The sequence below is a fragment of the Antennarius striatus genome, chromosome 7 (assembly GCF_040054535.1).
Source record: "Antennarius striatus isolate MH-2024 chromosome 7, ASM4005453v1, whole genome shotgun sequence".
Classification (NCBI taxonomy): Eukaryota; Metazoa; Chordata; class Actinopteri; order Lophiiformes; family Antennariidae; genus Antennarius; species Antennarius striatus.
In genome coordinates, this window is record NC_090782.1 from 19,311,466 (window position 1) to 19,331,776 (window position 20,311).

Consider the following 20,311-nt stretch of genomic DNA (forward strand, 5'->3'; position numbering starts at 1 on the left):
TGTTTACAACTGGTACCTGGAGCAGTATTAGCACAACACTGCTTTTCTAAAAGTTTAATTTTCGTGCTTATTTTTACAGCTGAGAATGTTTTTTTTTTGTTTAAAGCTGGTTTCAGCCATAAAGGGAGGACCAGACATACATTCCACAACCTGGTCAGGAGGGGTGATGGTGGAGCAGTGGGTAGCGCTGTCGCTGTTGCCGATTCCAGATCCGAATTCTTTCTGTGTGGAGTTTGAATGTAGTCCTTGTGTCTGTATGGGTTCTCTCTGGCTTCCCCTGCTTCCTCCCACCTCCAAAAACATTGAATTTAGGTGAATTAACCATCAAATTGTCCTTAGGTGTGTGTGTGATGGTTTGTCTTTCATATGGCTCTGCACCTAGGGTGTACTCCGCCTCTCACCAATAACCAGCTTGGATAGACTTCTGAAAAACCCATGACCTGCAAAGTAGAAGAGTGGCTGAAGACGGGACAAATACGGTTGTCTCGTCTACCTGAAGACAGATGGATGGACCCGGAGAGGAATCCCCTGCAGGTGGCAGCATTACAACACAGAAACTTCACACTGCCCAGGAACGCAGAATTGTAAGTTATTAAAACAACTACGGACAACATCTGCACTGATCCAAAATTTAAATTTGCAGAAAATGAGCATGTTTTTTTTAAAAAAGCTTTTACTATATAAAATCTTGTGTCATGTCAAGTGTTGTTAAATGTTTTGGGGGATTTATTTCCTACAAACCACCATAAATTATAAACTTATAAAACAGGATCCATTGTTGAGTGAAAATATGTAGTAACTTTCTCTCACCACTTCACCAACTCCCTTTCATAATTCAGCCTAGAATGAATATATTATTTTGACTGTTTCCATTGAAGTGATGATGACCTAATGATTACTTTTTTTAGATTCATATGCTCAGTAATATTCTTACTACATTTGATAAGTTTTGAGGGACTCAATCAACAACATGCATGCATATTATGAAATGAATGGGTTTTGCAGATTAAACAGCACAACACTGTATAAAGCATTGAAGTTTATAGGCAGTGATTCATCCAAAACGTAGCCTAGACTGAGGTTGAGATTAACTCTCCTCAAATAGGACCATTTATTACTATTGTTTAGAAATAACTGTCAACAAGAAAAATAAATCAAATTCCAGTTCCAAAATACAATGTTTGTATTGATTTTATTTAAAGACACAAAGTTGTCCTCATTTCAGTGTAAAAAGCAGCAATGTCCTTTCATGTAATGCTTTATTCACATTTGAATTTCTGAATTTCTGACAGTCAGATATGTATATATGCACATTCTATTTCTTTCCGAACTTAAATATGCTTTTATTGGACGTATAATAAAAAATACTGATGTGGAACAGAAGCCCATGCCTGTCCAACACATGAATCACTGCACAGATGCAGATTTTCACCAATATATATGAATAGACTTTGAAATCCAGGTCGGGTTGAGGTGTGAAACATTTGCTCTGGTATTTACAGAATCCTTGTGCTGCATAAAATTCAGGAAGCACCGTTTTGCTCTGATAGAAAGGGTCTCATTTGGTTAAACATCAAACCGCTCCCTTCCCCGGAACGGAATGGTATCTCCCATCATGTGGAAACCATGATGAAGGCCAGTCAAATGCAGTTTCACTGGAGCCTACTCTGCTTTCTTGACTTTCCTCTTGCGAGCACCCTCATTCAGCTCTTCCTTGGTTTTGATGGGTGAAGTTGGGGAACTAGCAGGATGATGATGGTGGTCTTCCTCAGATCCGCCCAGAGGGGAACCAAACAGTAGGTGGCAAACCCAGGACTCGACGAGAGCAAACGGGGAGCCGTGAGAGTGTCGGGCAGTCATCACCACCTGAAGGAAGATGGTGTCAGTCAGGGGAGATCAGAGTGATTTTGTGAGAACTAAAAGGGCACTTTGTGATCATCATTACCGTTAGAGCCTGTCCTACAAACATTTTACATGGATTTATTGTCAAATGTGAACAGGGGATAGATCGGATTAATTGAGAGATGCTACTGAGAAATTCAGACCTTCAGAGGCATCTTCACCCTAGATTTGACTCTTCCCTAATTTCCCTCATGACACGAAAATTGTATGCATATTTCATGATAATTATAACAATAAAAGAAACACATGTAAATGTAATAATATATCACAGAAGTCACTGTTCAGTAGGAGCTTTTGCGGTTCAAGGTCGTTCTGCTACAGTTTTAAGCTTGGTGTTTTTTCTGCTTGTTAGATGTTACTCTTGTTATGGCCTAAAATGAGGTTAATTTTCCCAGTTTTGGATAAATAAAGTACATCTTATCTTATCTTATCTTATCTTATAACAGAGCATGAAGCTTCAGTAGCAAAACAACATCACTTAATAGAGTTAGAAGTAGTTTTGATGAAAAGTAATCCGAGTAAATGCAGGTGAACGTAAGAATGCAAACCTAAACCTAGCCACACAGTGCAGATCTAACCAGAAAGCACTCAGAGGACCTGAACCTTCACAAGCACAACTGGAATTCATCAGCTGTTGTATCACTACATCCTGGATATATAGTACAAGCTCTGTGATGACAACAAGATGATTTTACTTTATTCAGATCTGCTTCATTCATAATTTCTCAACAGTGGAAACCCACTTATCCAGAAAATATATTCTTTCATTAGAACTGGTCTTATTTCACATCCAGGGATAAACTCTCAACTTTTATAGATAAATAAAATATATTTAAATGAATCTGATTCTGTATCATCTCAGCCCATCAGTGGCAGTCATGCCTCTGCCATCTCTGTTACTGCTCTGTCACAAGAAACATTTTGATCCACTCCAAATATTCAGTATATTTAAATCTCTCACATTTGCAACCAAATCTGGATCCAGTTGCACGGAGCTGGACATGAGATATCTTGTAGAGCAACTGCACAGCCTCTTCCATCTCTCATTGGAGAACTGCACCACAATCAAATACTCTTATCTGATTTCACCTTAGTGATGGCCATGAAGAGGGTGAAGACGAGGATGAGGGTGCTCTTGGACACCGGCAGCCAGCGAGCTTCCTGCAGAGTGAAGAGGATGGCGCCGTACAGACTGGCTTTGGTCGGGCTGAAGCAACAGGAATAAAATGTTTCAGTAAGAGCAATGAAATGATTAAGAATACCAGAAATACCTTTGTATTTTCATTTAAACTAAATGTTTTTCTGACTGTTTTTTTTAGGCTTTAGTGTTTTTCCAGTGCCCCACAGTGAGGCTGAAGTAATGCTAGAATATTACAGTGATATTGTGTGACCCTGCAGCGCTACCGTCCGAGTCATGGCCTTTTTAACATGAACACCAGGTGGCGTTATAAAAAAAATGTCATAATATCTTCATTATCTCACAGCAACTGGTCTCATTTGATTTGAGCAACTTCTTTACAGTCCTGACCTTCTTTTTATTTCTAGTTGAAAACACTTAATAAGTATATTTCCCCACAGGCAGCGGGAAACACAGACTTACAATGACATGCTGAGGATCTCGTTGGTCTCAGGCCTCCACACACCCCGCAGCAGCTGCTCAAAATTGGATATGAGTGCCACTCCAGAACCTGAAAAGATAAAAATAGATGTGAAAAAAAAAAAAGTCTGACCGTTTTTATCAGACTTCTTTTTTTTTCATTCACTGCCAACATGGACGCCTGCGGGGCCACACCACTGAAGCGGACACAGGCTGAGGTAAGAGCAGAGCAAACCTTTAGTAAGATTTCCAATGCAGTTCTCTACTGCTGGTAGTCTCTGAAGCAATAAAACAACAAGAGCATAATTGCACTACTGTACGTCTCACCAACGTCTTTCATCATAAACAATAATTAATTGCCCTTTCTTTACACCAAACTTTAGATTATTTTAGTTGGTGAGGCTGTTTTGTCATTCTACAAGTACCCGCTATACAATTACACAACATAACATATTGTTCTGTCCTGTTGCACCCGATTTCTGAGAAGCCTCACTGACCTTTGACGTATCCAACCATGACCATGATGAAGAAGCCGTGGTGGTAGGCGTGGTGAGCGTGGTGAACGCCGGCGGCGATCTTACGTGTACGAACCACTTCCTTCAGGGCGACCAACACCAGCTTGACGGGCAGGAAAGCCACACATTTATAGAAGAGGTTGAGTGGGCAGTAAAAGATGAGGTACCTGAGTTTGTGTGTGACAGAGAAAGATGACGTTAGGAGGGTCAGATAGATAGATAGATAGATAGATAGATAGATAGATAGATAGATAGATAGATAGATAGATAGATAGATAGATAGATAGATAGATAGATAGATAGATAGATAGATAGATAGATAGATAGATAGATAGATAGATAGATAGATAGATAGATAGATAGATAGATAGATAGATAGATAGATGCAGTAACAAACGTTTTCCCGTCATGTGACCTCAAAACATGTAATCAGAATCTGTGAGCATTTCCTCACCAGACAGCTGAGGCCAGCAGGATGTGACTGTTGTGTTGGAAATAGTCGATGGGGCTGCTTCCAAGCATGATGTCTGCCAGGATGTAACTTCCAAAGCAGTAGAGCATGGCGCAGAGCCAGGAGGCCACGGGACTCCGGCGAGAAACCTCCACCGAACCTGCAACACAGAGGAGGAGCTGAGAGGGAGTTTTCCTAAAACACAGGAGTGAGATGAAGCATGAAAATAAAGTTTTTGAGATAAATAGAGAAATTACTGAGTAAATTGTTTCATGTTTGTTTTAAGATGTTGTGTAGGATTTGAAAATTTGTACAATCGCTTTGACAAAATACTCATTTCACTCTATTGTGTGTTTTCTACACTTATCCATTCATAATCATGGTTAACTGCTGAAATAACGACCTCCTAACACGTGCTTGCCTCTGTAGATAGTTTGATTTCTGCACAAAAAATAACTGTTGGCGATGGCTTTGAAAGCTTTTTATCAGCTGACTCCTTGCGTGCTGTATCTCAGTCCACACCCAGTCCACCGCTCCAGTTGACGCCCTGATATCCATAACCTAATATTGACTGAGAACGTCTGCAGTCACTGACTATGAAATGTAAACTTATCAACTCAAGGAAGTCTCAGGAAGTTTACAGGCTTGAGCAGAAATGATAGCTCTTTTATAATTATTTTATTCTTTATATATAATTATTTTTTGTATGAATGACATTTTGCAAATAAAACACTCATCCTTCTAGTGTGGACTCAACACAGATCACACCATGAACAGGGATTCAGTCTCACTGAGTCCATGAAGCTGTGTTAGTGCTGCTGAGTATTGTAGAGAGCTTCAACCCTTCTCCCAATCACTTCATACCTTTACATTCTGTTAGATTTAGATCCACACAACCATATATGACCAAACTGTCTATCTCTCTCTCTTTGCTGGACATGTTTTAGATCTGGATCTCTTGTTCCCATGAGAACCAGCTTCTCTTGTTGCACACACTCCTGTTCTTCCTTCTCTCTCAGTCTGTCTGAATGATTTGTTTGAGCTTTGCATGTTGAGCTTTTGTGTGCTTTGTTCTACTTCCAGGTTTCCATGGTGGACAGGAAGTTACTACAGTTTATTTTCTGGTGAGGGAGTTTTTCTCATCTGAATCATGCAGTGCCTGTTCTCGAACTTTTAGATTCTGGTGGACGAAAGGAAACGAAGGGAGCCTCGATTCCCAGTGTCTTTGGAGGGAAATGCTTTGCCTGTTTTGATGGCGCACCCCTGGAATCAGGAGTCTAAGGATAGGGATGTCGTATACAGTACAGACTGTGGAGTCCTCTGAAGTTAATTTATGATGACCAGTTGCTTTGACATATATCTAGTGCAGTAAAGCCCTCTGAAATGTCTTGGAGTAATTCAAATTTAAATTAAATCCTCATCTGAAGCGTAAGCTCCTCCACTTTGCCCTTTATCACACGACTTTGAGATGCAGGCCTAGTTGTTGAACTGAACAGAGCAGCTTAACGGTACAAATCTTGAACAACAGGTGGGTGTCGTGGGGCGACAGGCGCTCGGTTTGAAAGCAATCTGATCTTGAGAAATGCCACTCTATAAATATATTCCGCTCAACTGCTTCTCCTTGCTTGCAACTGTCAGGCCTATCTTAACCTTTGACCCCACACTGGTGTGCCGTCCTCTCTCTATGGTGACTCATTCATGTGCTCTTCTGACATGCTGTGAACAAGGAGTCTCAGTCACGTGTAGAGAAATGAGATATTTGACTGTAAAATCGTTAAACACACAGTTATTCTTAGTTCTTCTTCTGCTGGTTCTCCGTCTTAAAAACAAGGAGCACCTTTTGAGCATTTGAACTCTTTCACTTGTATTGTGAAAATGTGCCACCCAACCCCTGAGAGGATGTTCTGAAGTGCAGCTAAGCTTTGATAATGCAGCTAAAGTAGCCTCGAGCAAAAACAGGGAGCATTGGACACCATCCATCCATCGTCCATCTCTTCATCCATCCACCCATCCATCCAAAAAACTTACTAAAATGATCATTCAAAAGTAAAAGTAATTCCCAAGGACTGTCAACATAATTTAATTTATCAATACATAAGTCTTCTTTAAGAAAAATGTTACTTAATTGATATGGCATTTTATTTTATTTCCATATTTAGGAAACTCTCATAGCTATAAATAATCATACTTAATAGAATAATGCTGGTAGATGTGTAGAATAGCATGGGTTTAAACCCACTATATAAAGCACATTTTTACAAAGCCAGTTAATAAATTCTGGGGTCCAAAAGTTTATTAATCTAGCTCCTACCTGTTCCTGGATTTGCTAAAGCATATAATTTTAGATTAAATATAGACGATGATTAAATAAATGTAAAACAGTTAAACTCAAATAGGTACATGAAATACTTATAAGGCTGTTTTGGAAACATTTGATAGATGCCATAGAAAGCTAAAGACTGCTGGAAACTTTAGCATTAGTAGTGAGTTTAGATTAATTTGGTGCTCTAACATCCAGTGAAACTTCAATTGGTATCAGAGTGACTCAACTTTAGTGACAATAGAAACTGACAAGTCAAACTGGAGTCCAAACTCGATGAACATATTTAATGTTTAACATTCAATGAGAGCAGCAGTAGCTTAAGAGACCTTCTGGCACTGTCTATTTCAGGGTCTTCTATTTATTGCCTCAGTCTCTGGTATGCACAGACCTGTGCTCGTGTTTCAGCCTCTCCAGGCTGTTGCTCAGAGGAATTACATGTTGGAAAAAATATCAGACTTTACTCAAAGATGAAGGGTTTAATCTACTCTGAAAGAGATCAGGCTGAAGCAGCAAAACACATTTCACCATGGCACGTTGAAAGGGCTTCCTACTAGAGTTTATGTAACAGGTCATACTTTATAAGGTTATGGTGCAAATAACAGCAAGAGAATGTCCCCAAAGGGACCCCACTGCAATGTGTAAGCATGACAAAGAAAAAATACAACTTTAGAACAGGCTAGGTAATTCAACACAATTTTTTAAATTTATTTTGTGTTGTAAATAAATAATCTATCTTTAGATAGAGGGGATGGTAAGTGTGGTAAATATAAATCCCACCTGCTGTCGAGATCATCTGCATTTATGAAGAAGTAAAGCGTCATTTCATCTGACAAAACAAAACAAAACGTGCTGTCCAACAAATATGAGGCTTAGAATAAACTCACCTGGCTCATACTTGAGGTAGAGGATGGACACGATGTAATAAGCGAGGTCAAATACAGGAAACATTCCAATTTTGGAGAAAATTTGGGCAAATTCGCCCAAGTTAAGAACTGAGAGCACTTCCATGCTGTCTGTCGGTAAACCGGTGAATATTTTAATTCCGACTGCGCAGTCTGGATGAGCCCCAGCAACCCGGACCACCGAGTCTCCACCAAGCCCCCAGGTCTCGACTGTGAAAGTCTGTGACACTCAAGCCTTCCTATTAATACGACTCATCCACACAGCCTCAGCATCATCATCATCATCATCATCATCATCATCACCATCATCATCATCATCTGCGCTCCGCAGCAACAGAGAACAGCTGCTTTTACGCAGCAGCTGCTTGAAAAGCAAAACAACTGCTGTATTCCTGTCTCCATCGGCGAAAGTCTTTCTTTGACGCGAACGCCATGAGAGGTTTGGTAGTCCACGTCAGGCTGAAAATACAGCGTCGATCGTGACCTTGCGTCATAAGGGCAAATATTTATTCGCCCTCCCGTGGAAAAACGTCACACAAATCCAATCCTGATCCGGTCCTGTATTTCAGCCCCCTAGCAACCAAATGAGTTATCCCCAGCAGTTCTGCATGAATTGGTAGTCTCTGTTCACATTCCTGCAGATGATGCAGAGACGCTTTAATTAGATTTGCGTTGATATACATTAACTAAAGTTTAGGTATTGTTGCGTTTGTTAAATAAATAAAAGCCAATTAATTATTTTCGTTTTATTTTTACATACTGTACAGGAGACTGAGAAGAATAATGACAGTTTTGGCCACCAGGGGGCGCTAAAGCCACATGAAAAATGAAGAAAGCCACTTAGATAGATACGTTTTCTTTTCCTTTCGGCTTTTCCCTTCAGGGGTCGCCACAGCGAATCAGTTGCCTCCATCTAACCCTGTCTTCTAAATCCTCTTCTCTCACACCAACTACCTTCATGACCTCTTTCACTACATCCATTAACCTCCTCTTTGGTCTTCCTCTAGGCCTCCTGCCTGGCAGTTCAAAACTCAGCATCCTTCTACCAATATATTCACTATCTCTCCTCTGGACATGTCCAAACCATCTCAGTCTGGCCTCTCTGACTTTATCTCCAAAACCTCTAACATGTGCTGTCCCTCTGATGTACTCATTCCTGATCCTATCCTTCCTGGTCACTCCCAGAGAGAACCTCAGTATCTTTATCTCTGCTACCTCCAGCTCTGTCTCCTGTCTTTTCCTCAGTGACACTGTCTCTAGACCAAACAACATCGCTGGTCTCACCACAGTTTTGTACGCCTTTCCTTTCATTTTAGCTGAAACTCTTCTATCACACATCACACCTGACACTTTCCTCCACCCGTTCCATCCTGCCTGTACACGCTTCTTCACCTCTTTTCCACACTCTCCATTGCTCTGACTGATGACCCTAGGTACTTAAAATCCTCCACCTTCTTGATCTCTTCTACCTGTAACCTCACTCTTCCACTTGGGTTCCTCTCATTCACACACATGTACTCTGTCTTACTGCGGCTAACCTTCATTCCTCTCCTTTCCAGGACAAACCTCCACCTCTCTAGCTTCTCCTCCACCTGTTCCCTGCTCTCACTGCAGATCACAATGTCATCTGCAAACATCATAGTCCATGGAGATTCCTGTCTAACCTCGTCTGTCAGCCTGTCCATCACCATAGCGAACAAGAAGGGGCTCAGAGCTGATCCCTGATAGATAGATAGATAGATAGATACTTTATTAATCCCGGAGGAAATTGCATGCAGTCCCACCTCCACCTTGAACTCCTCTGTCACACCTACAGCACACCTCACCACTGTCTTACAGTCCTCATACATGTCCTGCACCACTCTAACATACTTCTCTGCCACTCCAGACTTCCTCATACAATACCACAGTTCCTCTCTGGGCACCCTGTCATCAGCTTTCTCCCAGATCTACAAAAACACAATGGAGCTCCCTCTGGCCTTCTCTGTACTCCTCTATCAACATCCTCAAAGCAAATACTGCATCTGTAGTACTGTAGGTAGTTGGTGTGAGAGAAGAGGATGCAGAAGACAGGGTTAGATGGAGGCAATCGATTCGCTGTGGCGACCCCTGAAGGGAAAAGCCGAAAGGAAAGGAAGAAGATCACAATACAACTTAAGATACATTAAAAATGGCTTTGCTTTCCTACGTGTGTGTATTAGCTATTTTTTAGTATTTTCAACGGGTCAGAAACAGCTGGATTTATGATTTGAAGACGTTCAACCTCTCAGCTACATCCTGGTCACTACACTAACCAACATCTCGCGATAACCAAATTAACTCCTCCAATACACGACCCGCCCCATCGGCTCGTGATTGGTTTAGCGTCGCTGTGACGTTTTTGATTTAGCCAATGGCTGAATTAAAACTTGCCTACTTTGACAAATTGTCATTACGTCGAACCAATTAGAAGATGTGGGCGGGGAAAAGGCTGCGCAGAGTCGGGTTTGTGTCCTGACTACGCAGAAAAACACGGAAGTGAGTCGTGTCAGATGTGATCAAAATGATTGGAGATCTATTAATTTTCGGGTAATTTGTTCTCTTTCTGCTGTATTGTACGGACAGAACACGTTAACGTAATCGACGTGTCCTCTCGGCACATTTTTTCCAGCATAATTTGTTATTGAAATAAAATTAGTAGTACCTCAAGCCATGACAGGCTTGTAACTCGGTAGTGCCAGCTCACCAGCTAATGCTAGTTCAATAAGGAAATAATGTCTTTATACTAATACCTGCTTATGTCGCTATGCTGTCTAGGACCCTGCTTGTGAATGCAGGAGCGGTGCTGAATTTTAAACTGTGAGTATGAACTTTAATTAAGGTCAGAGTTAAGATGCCACCGACATCTCCAAAACGAAACAAACAAAATGACATTTGTTTTGCAGCAAAAAGAAGGAATCCCAAGGATTTGAGGATGAGTCCAGAGGACCAACTACAGGTGTGTATGTGTGTGTGTGCTTGCATGCTAGCTTGTTTGTTCCATATTAATGAGCAGTATTTCTTCAGGTGACAACATCAGGGAGTTTCTGCTCAGCCTACGATACTTTCGTATATTCATCGCTCTGTGGAACATATTCATGATGTTCTGCATGGTCTTGTAAGTAACTGTCTTTTTTAGTTTCTGATGGTGTAGATGTAGATATGTACAGTAATTCATTTAAGGATGGAATGGTGAATAGAATTATTGTAATTACATACAAACACACACAAAGGTACAATTACCAGTGGTATATTTTTCTTCCTTCAAGATTTTTTTTTTTCGTAAACAAGACAACAACGACATTATCTGTGCCATATAGTACATAGTTTCATTGTTGTACGTAAACTAGAATGAGCACATCTACATTCAACAGTGTTGCAGTAGCTAATACAATTGATCTCTGTAAAATTCTGTTTTGTGAAATTTTTGTTTAAAGTACAGTAATGGCAGACAAACAGACATTGAAGTACCATTTGAGTGATATTCTAAACCTTGTTGCCCATTTTTTAATTATTGACCTTCTCTCAAAGAACTTAGAGATTGACTTGTGCTCTGTTGGTTTTGTTTTATTTTTTTTATTAGTTGTTTTGATTTCGATGAATTTGTAGAAAATATGAAAACCACAGTGTTAAAGTGTGATTATCCTCAGTAATGTCTGTAACACTGTTAGCTAAAACAAACTTATATAGAAATATTATAAAACAGATTTTTATTACAGTGCGCCCTCGTGCATTAAAACTCGCGACTTCACCTCATCGCAGATTTTTAGTAGGTTGTCACGTGATACCATACGTGTATTCTATTGGCTGACGGCATCCGGAAGTCTGTGAGTCTCGGAAAGCAACGCACATCCATGAGACACAAAACGGCTTCGAACAGTCTGTAAGAGTGTGGGAAAAGGTAATACAGATAGAAGGTAGTTTAATGTCAGTATGGGGAGGGTTCATAAACATTTTAAATTACCGTAAATAATAAGATAAATAGTTCACCGCTATATCGCGGAATTTGTTATTCACGTGTGATTCCTGAACACATTAACCGCGAGTAACGAGGGTGCACTGTATACAGAAATATTATAAAACAAACGTTATATGGAAATATTCCATATTATTATATGGAAATATTACATAGAAATGTAAACTTGTAAAATATGTGCAAATATTTGCAAGCCCAGTTTCCTTCACTTTTCCTTCCCCTGCCTATTAAGTGTTTTGGTTTCTTGAAGCTACTTCTAATGCCTTGTCTTTTAAACAGTCCAGCAGATGATTTAACTGGTTTGTCTTCAATCCTCATAGATTGTTTGGATCATGATCAGACCTTGTGGGATGACTGGACTTCTGCAGAGATGAAGATTTTCTAAGATTAATTCTGTAAAATTGTCTTTAATAGTTCTCCATTTTCTTATTACTCTAACCCATAAATCTTCAGCTGACTGTACAGGAATTGATGAATCTCTGTATTTATTTTATGTTATAGAAGATGTTACATTCATTCAATATTTGTTTTTGAGTTGTAGGTGCACTATCACACTTGCCGTTTCCAGACATCTCCTGTCCTGTGCCCTCAAGTTAAAATGATCCCTCTTCCTCAGTGATTAGTGCATGAAATCTGAACGGTATTTTAATTCAGTGTCATGATGGGGAGGAAATTTTCTTTACTCTTGGGCACATAAGCAATGTAAAGGAGATGTACAGTATATATTATGTTGTAAATGTGTCCTTATTCTTATTAAAAATGTAATTTGTTATCCACCTATGTTCGACATTAATGTATGTGCACAATGATTGGGTAATGACCCAAGTGACATATGGAATATACTAATCCATGATAAGATGGTGCTGTGACACTTTTTCATAATTATCAGTAGAAATTATGTCTCTGCTAAAGCCAAATAATTCTTCATGACTGTTGAGTTTTTTGGGACAATTGTATTACTTCAATGATGTTTCAATTAAATCCATTTGGTAGTTTTTGCATAATCCTAATAACAATCAGAAATTATTGAAAATATAACTTTAGCAGAGGTGATTATCACACACTATCACATTAAACTGTACTGATTGTGTAAGTTAATGAACAAAATAATAAAAAACTATTTGATCTAACTTACCTCTTGTAAACTGCATTTGCTCTTTCATTTGTCATTTTCTGTCCTATTATCTATATACCAAGCCTGCTTGATTGTATAGTATTGCATAGCCTGGACATGGATAAGACGTAACTGGTATTGAATTTGTGTTTTAATATTGGTTGCACGCTCGATTCCCTCATAGTGTGTCAGCCCCCACTTAAAAGTTAGCTTTAGTGGACCACATGTTGTGGAAAAAGAATATTGTAGTAACAGGTGGGGTAGCATGTCAGTAGGAATTAGGTGCATGTGATTTACGTTTCCATGTGTGGACTGGGGCCTGAAGACAAAGAGAAAAAGTAGATCCTAGTGTTAAATGTATTGGGAATCACTACTCTCAATGATTTAATGGAACGTTATCAGACATTTTTGCATTAACAGGGCAATTCTTGTATTAAAATCGAATGGATTAACTATCAAGAAAAAGGCAAAATAATAATTTTTAAATGTTATAAAGATTGATGAGCAGGTAAATTAGAGAAAATATGTCGGACCAAAACATTATTATTATTTAATGACGTTAAAACAAGCAGTTTTAGAATTACATTAATATGGGTGATGAAGTTCTTTGTATAAAACGAAAGTTATGTTTAAGGGAAATAATTTGCAATTTTTCTTTACTCTTTGTCTAAATTTTTACAACGTGATCAGCCTCTATATCTAATTTATTACTAAAATATATAGACCGCAATATCGTTTTTAGCTTCGTAATGACAATATTACTCTGAATAGAAAATGACATGGTCCAAAGAATTAGAAAATATTTTTATATACAGTATCCCATAATTCCGTTCTATTTCATGTCGAAATGTCACTAACGTGAACGAATGATTACGTAAAAATTTCCCGTCATGCTCTGCGCTAAGGCTTCACAAATAGTCCGTTGAGAAGACGGGAGAGTAGGCTACCAGCCAAGGAGGTAGCCGACTCCTGGGGAGAGTGGCTTACTGTCGTGTGAAGGCTGAAATTAAGACGGTGGTGAATGAAAACGGGTGAAAGCATCATAAAGAATGATGTTTGGTCACAGGGGAGAGTTCCCGTCGGCCCTGTGAGTGTAGCTTCACCACCGCCATCTCTTCGGCAGGGGGGTCCGTCCTGACCATCGACACCGCCAGGCGATGACAGCAGCTACAGCCACTCCGCAGGTGATGAGAGACCGGCTGCTACAGGCCATCGACGCCCAGAGCAATGTGAGTGTGTAACGTACTTTCATAAGGATATACTAGGAGCGGAGGTGCAGACAACAAGGTCACACCGATTCGGACTCCGCATTAAAGGCAGACAAAGTGGGGGTAGTCAACAAATGACGAGCAATGTTTGCTTGCTAATTAGCCGGCTAACATAAGTAGTTAGCTGAAGTAAGTATGAGGAGACCGTGGCTGCTGTTAGCTCATGCTGATATAGGCAAGTTACCTCAGTTGGGTTCACTTGGCTGCAGTGTTTTAGGACTGAAGACTTGGTAAATGCAGCCGTCAGTGAGAAATAGCAGTTGTTTTATTAAACTCTGTGCTTAACGTAAAGTAACTCAGATTGGATTATTTCCTCGCATAGTTTATGGAACTACCATTGTACTATCATTGTATACTGGTCAGTAGGTCTGTCCCACTGGTGTTCCAATTCACTACAAAGCACAACAGCCATAACAATGCCTTAAGCGTGACTAAGTGAAGTTACAATGGGGACATTTTAGAAATAATTCTTTTAGTGGTATACTGAATTGAATTTTAAGCTCAAATCTTAAACAATTCACTTAAACTTAGGACTTAAACTTAATTTCCCCTTGGGGGATTAATAAAGTATCTTTACACTCACACCATATACATAGATGTTAGACATGTGTACATCTCTCTCCTGCTAGAGCAGTTCTTTTGTGTTTTTTTCACTACCTGTGGGTCTGAGAGGTCTGTAATTTCATCTGTGCTGTATGTCGTGCATATACAGTATTTGACAATAATGTTGACTTTGACTTTGATATATAAATTATATTATGTACAGACCCCTGAAACATTATTGTATGCATGCAATTACTAATGAGAGAGGCAGAGTGAGGGGCAGTGACTTTGTGGTGGGCCCAATTGAGCAGCTTGTAAGGAGGACGGCGCCCTTGCTCAAGGGAGGTGAGCTGACACCTCTCACTGTCAGCTCACAGTCCGAAGATGGTTGGGCGGAAGCTGGAATTGAACCGCCGATCCTGGAGATCCGCTCTACCACTGAGCCACTGCCGCCTATACTTCTAGATATAGGCTGTTATAACTTTTCATTAAACAAAAACAGTAATGTATTATAGATAAGAAATTCTTGATTGTGTTATGTCATAATGAATTTTGTTGTATTAATGTGAATAAAAAGATTTTTAAAAATATTTCCAACAATAATCTGCCCCTATTGATGATAACCACCACACTATAAAACCCTATGGCAGAATCTCAAATAATAAAATTTAAATTATCTTGCAGAATGGTGTTTTTTATGCCAGCATATTGCACAACCTAACTTGTGTAAACTAGGCCCAGATTTTCATTGACAAACGGTCGTGATCTTGGATCGTATTTGCACGTTTGACTGTTTTGGGGATTGATTATGAAAAATTTGCATATCTTTCAAATTTTCACATTAAGGCTGAAACCAGTATGAGTAGTTTTAGTGGTGACACACAGGTGCACTTTTGAAAGTCTATTCAAATCATTCCTTAACCTACTAACAGCTTTTCTCTCTATGGGGAGAGAAATGCATACGAACTTATGCATGTAAGGTTGTGAATAACAATTTGTGACATCTTTATACATGCTCAATTCCTTTTGTTAATTTTGTTCCTCTTTATCGAGTACCTTGGCTGTTTGACTTGGCAAAGTCAAAGGCTGTCTCCCTCTCCTGAAGAAACTGTGCATACAGCCTTACATAGGAACATGCAAAACAGAAGTAGGAGTAAGTCATGGGACTAAGGGGGAGTCCTGGAACTGAACCACAGTCCATTTAACTATACCTGGATGGTGTTATATTATTGAAAATGACATTGACTGATGATGGTGATTATAACCCTGTGACTATATTAGCAGATATGCAACATGGTGATCGTTATGGAGGTGGTCTCCTTTTTGGAGAAATATCCAATAACCAAAGAGGCACTGGAGGTAGGTTGAATTCAGACAGACTACATGTGTAGTGAGAATTCAATGCCATGTAATTCAGTCCAGTCATATTTACTGTGTAACACAAAGCAATCTCCTTGAAGGAAACCCGCCTTGGTAAGCTCATCAACGATGTCCGGAAGAAAACAAAGAATGAGGATCTTGCCAGGAGGGCAAAGAAGCTCCTCCGAAACTGGCAGAAGCTAATTGAGCCAGGGAAGGTGGACGTGTTATCCAAAGTACACACCGTTGCAACATGGTCTTCCAATTGTGGTGCTCTTCCCTGCATCTCCACTCCAGCTGCCTTGACCCCATCAGGTAAAACAGGTCCTGAGTTGAAGAACAGAAATGACTTCAACAACTGTTCATCCCCACGTGTGGAAAAACTGAGCGACAGGAAACATAAGGGTGACCAGAAGGATGGACAACTACTACCAGCCAAGATATCTAAAGTGTCCCGTAATGATAAAATCCAAAACTCCAAACAGCTGCTAACAAATGGAATTGGCTGTAGCTCGGAAATTTTTACAGATACTTCTGCATATCAGTCTCTTAGCAGAGATATGTCAGAGCCTTTGGAAAGTGACAGGTTAAATAAAATCCCAGTCAATGCTGTAATACCTCATCCAAGTGCCCTGGGATACAGTAAGCCTCTCAGCACTTCATATTTGCTAAAAGCATCAGTCCTGCAGCAGCAAGCCAGACAGGAGCAAGCTGCCTCTGGGGGGCAGTATCGACCCAGAAGCCCTCATGATTCTTTGCACAGCCCTAAAAATGCAAAGCAGGAAGTCGGTGACATGCAAGCAGCAAAAGCACAGAGTCTTTCAAGCTCCTCCCTGACGCCAGTTTCTGTGGACAACTCGAGCGTGGGATCGTGTCCTCGGTCATTCTTTGTTGGTACTCAGGATTTGCATACTGATGGTACAACGTCTACAGACTTGGACTTTAAAAGCAGCCCACCCAGTACATCTATTCACACCTCACATGACTTGTCCTGCAGTAGGGTCAGTTTGGAAGATGGTGGCACTGTGATCAATGCAGGTAAAAGGAATGGTCAGAAATACAAGTCTAAGGACTGTGTAGTAAACTTAGATGTACAGACTGTAGAGGGCAGTGTAAAACCAGTCAGGTTAAAAGACAGGAGACTAACATTTGACCCTGTGACAGGACAGATCAAGCCTTCCTTTCATAAAGAGGGGGAGGTCAGACTGGGTCACAAACCTGAAATTCAGTGGTCAGAACAGTCGAAGCAGAATCCACCTTTGCCTCCTAGTCCGTTCCAGCAGACAGACTGGAAAGAGCTGTCAAGGAGTGAAATAATCCAGTCATATCTTAGCCAGCAAAGTAATGTGCTGACACTGTCAGGTGCCCACACACCCAGTGCTCACTTTTTTATGACAGAGTTCTTGAATAAAGAGGGACACCAAAGTAAAGATGTTAAGAAAACGCACTGTTTAGCACCAGAACTCCCAGCCCAGGATTTACCAGGAGTTAGCAGAGAAATAACAAGTGAAGATCTGAATAAATTACACACACAGCACTGGTCTGGGGTTAATGGCTGCTATGACACAAAGGATAACTGGTTTGATTGGACAGACTGCATCTCTTTAGATCCACATGGAGATGACAGCAGGTTGAACATACTACCATATGTCTGTCTGGATTGAAACTTAAAGCAGTCCATTTTACACATCAACAAGTTTGCATATGTGAAGGCTCTATATTTTTGGTAAGCTGCTTCTTTGCACAATTGGTGAAAGTGGGAAGTAAATTTGCTGTCTGGCTGAGTGTAGAGGACAGTGGATGGAAAGTTGTTCTTTTTTTTTCTGTTTTTTGTCATTGTATGGGGGCAACACGGAGGTTAACGGCTATGCATTATCTGATCATTTAGTTGTTGGTGTTCAGTAACAGATTGAGTACTACCTGTAGTTTTCTGAGAGGACTTCATTAAAAACTCCACGGCTACATTTTATTTGTACTTTGAGATCCACATTCTTTGTGGAATTTGACTTTCCTGTAATAGTTTTGCATCCTCTTTCATTTCAGTATTTTACATTTATGCTTCAAGCGATTCAATCATCCAACAGATACATCAGTCTATTAGGATGTTGTGTGAATTTGCTCATGTGTCTGGAAAAGATTTGTGCAACTATGAAGCTGAAATGAATGCTTCAAGTGGTTTTCATTACCCTTGGTATTAACAATCAGTTATTTGTGCTCTGTGAGAAACATTTTCATTGCACCTTTTAGAACCTCTGTTCCACTATTTCATATTTACAGTGTTTCTGGAAATAATTCACAATGCTTCACTTTTTCTACATGATGTTACAGCCCTCATTCCAAAATGGAATATATTTATTTTTGCTCAAAATTCAACATAACACCCCATAATGGCGATGTGAAAAAAGTTTTGATTTTTTTTTTCAAAAAACTGTAAGACATTTCATGCACATCAGTATATTCACCGCCTTTGCTCAGTACTTTGTTGATGCACATTTGGCAGTCATTACAGCCTCAAGTCTTTTTGAATATTATGCCACATGCATGGCATACCTATCAATGGGCAGCTTTGCCCATTCCTCTTAGAAAACCTCTCAAACTCCACCAGTTTTCCTAAAAACACAACCCCAGGCTGTACACCAAAGAGATCAACCTTTGTCAGGTGCCTTTTGGCAAACTCCAGAGAGGTTGTTGTGCCTTTTACTCAGGAGTGTCTTCCGCCTGGTCCCCCTACCATCCAGGCCTGGTTGATGAAGTGCTGAAGAGATTGTTATCCTATGGAAGGTTCCCCTCTCTGAAGGCCGCTGGAGCACTGACAGAGTGTTCATTGGGTCCTGGTCACCTCCCTCACTAATGCCCTTCTCCCCGATAGCACAGTTTGGTTGTCATTTTCAGCAGTATTATGAAGGAGTTGGGGTTTTATTTCTCTTTTTAGAACAAACAATATAAAACATAACCCACAGAAACTACGACATTCCCCAACACGGGACTATTTACATCTCCAGGATAAGGTCAGTCAGGTGTGTGCCTTTCTAAATCATGTCTAATAAACTGAATTTAAAGTAGGGATGATCATTGGAAACAGGACGTTCCTGAGCTCCATTTTGAGCTTTGCAGCAAAGCCTGTAATTACTTCTGTATCCGGGATTTGAAAAAAATTTTCACATTGTCATTATAGTGTGTAGAATTTTGGAATGAATTTGCCATATAATGTGGAAAAATTGAAGTGCTGTGTATTCTTTGAAGATGCACTGTAATACATAATTCATTTTAATCATAACTGAATAAATGAAGATTTAACTTTTGTTGTGAGGTTTGAACGTTGTCAAAAATGACTAGATGTGACTTACGTGTGAATACAGATAAGGTAATTAAGTGATTGTGTATGCAGTTTATGTTGTGTATTACTTTTAAGATTTCTACACGACAGACTATATCTTTTAAGTTCTTTATTCATAATTCCTTCAGTGATCAAGGTGCAACTTTCTTAAATTTTCTTGTTGAAGCCAGTTTACTTTGCGCAGGAATATGCTGTAAAATTACGTATTTTGATAATGTGAACTAATTTATTTCGTACTTGACTTTTTCCCTTTCCAATGTATTTAGTTTGTAAAATAAGAATTCTAGTGGCAGAGCAGATTATGTCACTAAATTGCATCTTTGTACTGTCAGGAACTTTTGAGATATAAATTGACATGCTGGATGAAGTACTTAATGTCATTCCTTTAGATGTTGTTTGCCTTATGGAAACCTGTGTTTTCCCTAGACAGCCTTAGTAAATGTACAGAAAATAGCCTTTTCTGTTCAATGGAACGCAGAAGAGAACATATTTACTACTTCGTCCTTTTACATGGACATGTCATGTGTTAATAAAAAAATGCAGGAAATTTTGATTGTCTTCACGTGTTTATTACTGACTTGCATTCATTAATCTAATTATAGTGGAGGATCATGGATGGGCGTGCATGTCCACTTTCAAATGAACTATTTCACCAGGAGAAAGGGAAACAACATTCCAATTTGAATGACAATATATGAGATATACAGATTTAATGCATGGAACTCGAGCTGTTTTGCTTAATCGATTGGACTACAAAACCTTACAGGTACTATTACAACAGTCTTAAATTCACACCAAATCTTTTATTATTAAGTACATTTTGCAATTTTCATTTACAAGGTATTAATTATTTGTTCTAATTACTAGGTGTTTAAAATGTGCCAATTTCAGAGTCTTCTCACATTTAAAATTGTGAATTAATAATTCACAACATGTTAGATCTGAGTCTTTGTGTACTTTTTAGAGAACCAGACCTGATCCCTTCATCCCACTACAAGTGACTACT

At 39.6% G+C, this 20,311-nt stretch overlaps 3 protein-coding genes across 4 annotated transcripts; 2 read left to right on the top strand and 1 right to left on the bottom strand.

Annotated features, from left to right (window-relative positions):
* Positions 1 to 1,173: 1,173 nt before the first annotated feature.
* Positions 1,174 to 8,142, bottom strand: tmem38a (transmembrane protein 38A). Its single transcript, XM_068320321.1, has 6 exons — positions 7,673 to 8,142; positions 4,469 to 4,625; positions 3,997 to 4,181; positions 3,503 to 3,590; positions 2,992 to 3,109; positions 1,174 to 1,866 (listed from the first exon to the last, which is right to left on the bottom strand). The coding sequence occupies exons 1-6, from the start codon at positions 7,794 to 7,796 to the stop codon at positions 1,663 to 1,665; spliced, it is 876 nt and encodes a 291-aa protein (XP_068176422.1). The 5' UTR covers positions 7,797 to 8,142; the 3' UTR covers positions 1,174 to 1,662.
* Positions 8,143 to 10,173: 2,031 nt separating this feature from the next.
* smim7 (small integral membrane protein 7) lies at positions 10,174 to 12,809 on the top strand. The gene is made up of 5 exons (XM_068319759.1): positions 10,174 to 10,258; positions 10,487 to 10,528; positions 10,615 to 10,667; positions 10,736 to 10,826; positions 12,005 to 12,809. Exons 1-5 carry the CDS (start codon positions 10,233 to 10,235, stop codon positions 12,018 to 12,020), a joined length of 228 nt encoding a protein of 75 aa, XP_068175860.1. The 5' UTR covers positions 10,174 to 10,232; the 3' UTR covers positions 12,021 to 12,809.
* Positions 12,810 to 13,717: 908 nt separating this feature from the next.
* Positions 13,718 to 19,843, top strand: LOC137599451 (mediator of RNA polymerase II transcription subunit 26-like). 2 transcript variants are annotated; one of them, XM_068320403.1, is made up of 3 exons: positions 13,718 to 14,027; positions 15,891 to 15,968; positions 16,070 to 19,843. In XM_068320403.1, the coding sequence occupies exons 1-3, from the start codon at positions 13,956 to 13,958 to the stop codon at positions 17,630 to 17,632; spliced, it is 1,713 nt and encodes a 570-aa protein (XP_068176504.1). In that variant the 5' UTR covers positions 13,718 to 13,955; the 3' UTR covers positions 17,633 to 19,843. The 2 variants fall into 2 exon arrangements, with proteins under 2 accessions (XP_068176504.1, XP_068176505.1); XM_068320404.1 differs by having other exon boundaries at positions 15,894 to 15,968.
* The last annotated feature ends 468 nt before the right edge of the window (positions 19,844 to 20,311 follow it).

What these genes read in the sequence shown, in the direction of transcription:
- tmem38a (XM_068320321.1), bottom strand. Translation starts at nt 7,796, where the DNA reads ATGGAAGTGCTCTCAGTTCTTAACTTGGGCGAATTTGCCCAAATTTTC. An exon ending in CTGCTGGCCTCAGCTGTCTG is followed by an intron (nt 4,182 to 4,468) that starts GTGAGGAAATGC and finishes ACACAAACTCAG; the next exon opens with GTACCTCATCTTTTACTGCC. An exon ending in CATGGTTGGATACGTCAAAG is followed by an intron (nt 3,591 to 3,996) that starts GTCAGTGAGGCT and finishes TTATCTTTTCAG; the next exon opens with GTTCTGGAGTGGCACTCATA.
- smim7 (XM_068319759.1), top strand. Translation starts at nt 10,233, where the DNA reads ATGATTGGAGATCTATTAATTTTCGG. An exon ending in GGAGATCTATTAATTTTCGG is followed by an intron (nt 10,259 to 10,486) that starts GTAATTTGTTCT and finishes TATGCTGTCTAG; the next exon opens with GACCCTGCTTGTGAATGCAG. An exon ending in GCGGTGCTGAATTTTAAACT is followed by an intron (nt 10,529 to 10,614) that starts GTGAGTATGAAC and finishes TTTGTTTTGCAG; the next exon opens with CAAAAAGAAGGAATCCCAAG.
- LOC137599451 (XM_068320403.1), top strand. Translation starts at nt 13,956, where the DNA reads ATGACAGCAGCTACAGCCACTCCGCAGGTGATGAGAGACCGGCTGCTA. An exon ending in CCATCGACGCCCAGAGCAAT is followed by an intron (nt 14,028 to 15,890) that starts GTGAGTGTGTAA and finishes TGACTATATTAG; the next exon opens with CAGATATGCAACATGGTGAT. An exon ending in TAACCAAAGAGGCACTGGAG is followed by an intron (nt 15,969 to 16,069) that starts GTAGGTTGAATT and finishes ATCTCCTTGAAG; the next exon opens with GAAACCCGCCTTGGTAAGCT.